This window comes from Anarrhichthys ocellatus, unplaced genomic scaffold, assembly GCF_004355925.1.
Source record: "Anarrhichthys ocellatus isolate YVR2014 unplaced genomic scaffold, GSC_Weel_1.0 scaffold74, whole genome shotgun sequence".
Classification (NCBI taxonomy): Eukaryota; Metazoa; Chordata; class Actinopteri; order Perciformes; family Anarhichadidae; genus Anarrhichthys; species Anarrhichthys ocellatus.
This window is the reverse complement of record NW_022280104.1, coordinates 1,092,742-1,097,232: the sequence shown is the minus strand read 5'-3', so window position 1 is coordinate 1,097,232 and position 4,491 is coordinate 1,092,742. Positions and strand designations below refer to the sequence as shown.

General features: G+C 40.9%; 1 protein-coding gene across 2 annotated transcripts in view; it reads left to right on the top strand.

The window, feature by feature from the left end:
- LOC116397899 (double-strand-break repair protein rad21 homolog A-like) overlaps window positions 1–4,021 on the top strand; it is a 10,734-nt gene extending 6,713 nt beyond the window's left edge. Inside the window, exons 8-13 of one of the 2 annotated variants that reach the window (XM_031873803.1) lie at window positions 207–430; window positions 1,256–1,409; window positions 1,554–1,699; window positions 2,059–2,235; window positions 2,470–2,553; window positions 3,026–4,021. In XM_031873803.1, the coding sequence (XP_031729663.1) occupies window positions 207–430; window positions 1,256–1,409; window positions 1,554–1,699; window positions 2,059–2,235; window positions 2,470–2,553; window positions 3,026–3,217 (977 nt within the window). In that variant the 3' untranslated portion in view covers window positions 3,218–4,021. The remainder of the gene's footprint in view (window positions 1–206; window positions 431–1,255; window positions 1,410–1,553; window positions 1,700–2,058; window positions 2,236–2,469; window positions 2,554–3,025) is intronic. The other variant, XM_031873802.1, reaches the window with a different exon arrangement.
- Window positions 4,022–4,491: the final 470 nt, after the last annotated feature.

The window sequence follows — 4,491 nt, the reverse complement described above, 5'->3', positions numbered from 1 at the left end:
CTTCACCTTTCTGTAGAGATGGCTGTATTTTAAAAATAATAATATTTTTAGAAAACAGTTGCAAGCAATGTCGCAAATGACTAAGCAGGAATTAACTTGCAGAATTGACCTACGGAGCCCTTAACGTTACCTTTTTTTAAGGATGGGGAAATATTAATAAAGCAACGAGGAATTAAGAATTTTATTTACTTTCACCTCGTCTCCAGTGAAAGAGACCAAGGCGAAGCGTAAGAGGAAGCTGATTGTGGACAGTGTGAAGGAGCTGGACAGTAAGACCATCAGGGCTCAGCTGTCTGACTACTCGGACATCGTCACCACCCTTGACCTGGCCCCTCCCACCAAGAAGCTCATGATGTGGAAGGAGACTGGAGGCGTGGAGAAGCTTTTCTCTCTGCCCGCTCAGCCCCTGTGGAATGCCAGGCTGCTCAAGGTGGCTTATTCTTGTTAGATATGCATGCATTTGTGAATAAACATGTACACATATTACCCACTAGTAAGTATTTGACAACATACCATAGCGGTTTGAAGCAGTATTACCACTTTGGGGAACGGTACTGAGCAAGCCTGATGTCTGACTCTCCAAGTAGGTCAAACTCAGGCACTTTTTTTTTAATGGAAGAGGAGAGAGTATATTTATAATATTGTATCTTTCATTGACATTCTGTGCAGGTTGTGGGATTTAAAATGAGAACATTGAAGGAACAGGAGGTGGAGGAAGTGATTGCTTTTGTCTGTCTCTTTTCCCTATCCTCTCAAACCCACACGGTGCCCCTCCAGAATACTGAATGGAAAACGTGTTGCTGCATAATTTAGCAGACCTCTTTCCCTTTTTGTCTCGCATCTTAACACTCCCTGCTAGTGATGTGTGGATTGCTGTTCTAACTGGGCACACGGTTAATCAGCGGATTTCTAATTAAAAGTGAATGTGTTAAGGGTGGCTTAGATAGCACATCATTAATGAGGGAAAGCGGTAAAACAATGGCTTACAAGCTTTCTTCAAAACAATCACGGCTCTGGGAATGAACCGTGTGTGTGAGTAATGCGTCAGTCCAACACGGTGTGAGCGGAGGGCATGGCACCATGGTGATGGATGATTTATGTGAATTCGGATGACATCAGAGCCGAGACGCGCATACTTCTCCCTGTTTTTTAAATTGTACTATTGACTTTTTGTACTGCCGTTTGTTTGTTTCTTCTTCTTCTTCTTCTTCTTCAACACCACCAAAGTTTAAACCTGTTAAACCTCTGATCTCAGATGTTCACACGCTGCTTGACGCCTCTGGTGCCAGACGAGCTGAGGAAGAGGAGAAAGGGCGGCGAAGCCGACAGTCTGGATGAGTTCCTCAAAGAGCTGGAGAACCCAGAGGTGCCCAGAGAGGAGGTCCTGAGTCAGCACAGGGATGTCATTGGTAAGTCGTGCTTTTGAAGAGATGAGAGGAGATCATATCCCAGACATGTCATCAGTTATTGAATAAGGCTGTGTCATATTTCATATTCCCTTTTTTTTTTTTTTAAACACATTTTCTGAACAATCTCCCTCATCCATCTCTCAGACCAGACTATCATAGAGGAGCCCAGCATGTTGGCAGCATCTGCGATGGAGGGCAGCAGGACGACCCTGGATGAAACGGTCATGCCTCCTCCGTCGACCCCTCGCGGTGTCAAACGCAAGACCGTCGACAAAGAGGGCACCCTTCCTGTGAGTGCTCGTCACCTACATTTTATTTTTCTCTGTCACAACATTGGTGTTGAGTTTCCATGATGTTCAGTCAGCACTTCATGTGGCGGAGGCAAAGTGTAGATAAAGTGATGTTTAAGGCTTCCAATGATTGGCCATAATCCATGACAAATACCACCCCTCGATTCAACCACTTGCTGTTTCCAACCAGATTTGATTATTTCATTTTAATCAGGGCATGTTGATCTCATCTGTTATCTAATTTAAATATTACACCAGATGTTGATTTTATTTTTTGAAGCAGTAAACTTGGGAAATGCTTGAAACATAATTAAGTCAGTTGACTGAACACTGTGTCCTAACCTGCTCTCCGTTTCCAGATGACTCCCTTGGAGCCGCAGCATGTGGCTGACCGCTCAGTGGTGTCTCAGAGGTTAGACATGAACCAGGTGGATCTGCCCCCAGAGGAGAGCAGCCTCAACCTCACCCAGCTGGTCCCCGAGCTCGACCTGCTCAGTGACAAGAAGGACAAGAAGGACGACAGTGATGAAGAGGAGGTGAGGTGGAAATAACTGATACGCTGACAGGATGTGGCCGTATCAAATGACTACCAACTACAGTTTGTTTAATAACTGCCTAAACTGATGTAAAATAAACTACTAACATGTAAATTAAAAAAAACATAAGCAGTTTATAGAACATGCCTTTCTGTAGCGACTCTGATTTAATTGTATGAGTGTTGTGATTTGAGTGTGAGCCGGTTGATGCTGATGATTATCTATTGTTCTCAGGATGAGGACGGTCAGACTGGAGACCAGGATCAGGAGGAGAAGAGATGGAACAAGAGAACCCAGCAGATGCTGCACGGTCTCCAGGTACAAAAAAAACTAACTTGTCAAATTATTTAGAAAAATGACTTTAAACTGAGACAGTTGTCATTTTTTTGTAAAAATCTGATTGTGTGTGCAGATAAAACTTAAAACCGTACATCAGAAGAATTGAGCGTTTCTGATAAACACATTATGTCCTCAAAAGCCAGTGGGAAGGTGCCGAATAGGGAATGAATGCAGGCTTCACCCTGCTGTATCAGACCTGTGAGCCTTGGTATGCAGAGGGGCGGGACTAAGGTGTTAGGTGGCTGCTGGTTACACAATCGCGTGTAGTCCAAAAACACAGCAAAATATGAATATAGAATACAGGCAGAGGGGAGGGCCCCTGCAGATACAGCCAAGCACTTCCAGTGATGATTCGGAGGGAATATTTTTGTATCAATTGATACATTGTTTTAAGGAAATTGTTGCATATTATACCTTTTTTAAACTGACATTTGTGTTTCTGTCTCTACAGCGCGTCATGGCCAAGACTGGTGCAGACTCGGTTAGCCTGCTTGAATTGTGCCGGAACAACAACAAGAAGCAGGCAGCTGCCAAGTTTTACAGTTTCCTCGTCCTCAAGAAGCAGCAAGCCATCGAGGTCACCCAGACTGAGCCCTACAGCGACATCGTTGCCACTGCCGGACCAAGATTCCAACTTATTTAGACATCAGAGGAACAGACAAACGCTCTGCTTGCAACAGACATACTTTTTTAATTACTCAACTCAACCTTTTGCCTTTTTATTTTGTGAGTTCCTGTCCCCATTTTATTTTTTTTTCTGGGTAAGGGGCGAGAGTAGGGGGGGAATGGGTTAGAAACTTAAAAAAACAAAAGGATTTTACTGTACTTCAGGTGGAATCATGCAGTATTTCATTTGTTTGAGACGGAGTGAGGAAGAATGTTTTAACAAGTATATTTATAAAGCAACCCTTTTTCAGTCACTGATTTGTAAGCTTTTCTTCCTTTTTTTGTTTTTTTTAAATTAAATTTTCATTGTCTGCTTATTTCATAAGTCTTCATACCATTGGCCCTCACACCTGAATCATTGCAGATTTTAGATAAAGAGCCCTGTATTTTCACATGGAATCCTGTATTGACTCTGTACATGTTCTGGAAAGGTACTGTTTTATTGCTCAGAAGTGTAACCGCTCCCATCTTCTCCTCGTTGCACTTGTTCTTTCATGATAAACAAAATGATTAATCTGTCGAAACATTGGGAACTTATACCCGGCATTAAATATCATGTGTCAGATGTATAATTCAGGCAGTTTGTCAAATTAGTTTTATGTGAATTTTTTTTATTTTTTATTTTTTTGTACCTTACGTTTATGCTTATTCATATTGCATTATGTAACTAGGTAATGTACTTGTTACAGTTAAGTTCAGTATCCCACATTTTTAGTCTTCGGGTAACCTCTAGTTGTGATACATCTGTAAAGATTTGAAATAAAGTGTTTTAAGTACTTGGTAACTGGATATTATTCATTCACAGTGCCCCTCACTATATTATACATTTAAAGTGCCATTTACTGATATGGTGTTAATGAAAGCAGGATATAAAGATAGAAGAAATTAATATAGAAACTGTTATCCTAGTTTTAACTCACCTGTTGATGGACTAACTCATAATTTAGAGTCATTACCTTTTCATTGCAGGTCTTATTGTAACAGGGGTAACTTTGGTAATAATGGTCGTCCAGGTAGTATTTGGTTCACTTTCACAGTAGTGTTACTTCAGAAAAGGGCCTCCATCCTTTTCTGTAGTTATACAAATAATTGCCAGTAGAATACAGTGTGTGTGTATATGTATGTATGTGTGTGTGTGTATATGTATGTATGTGTGTGTGTGTATATGTATGTATGTGTGTATGTATATGTATATATGTATATATGTATATATGTATATATATATATATGTATGTATGTATATATGTATAT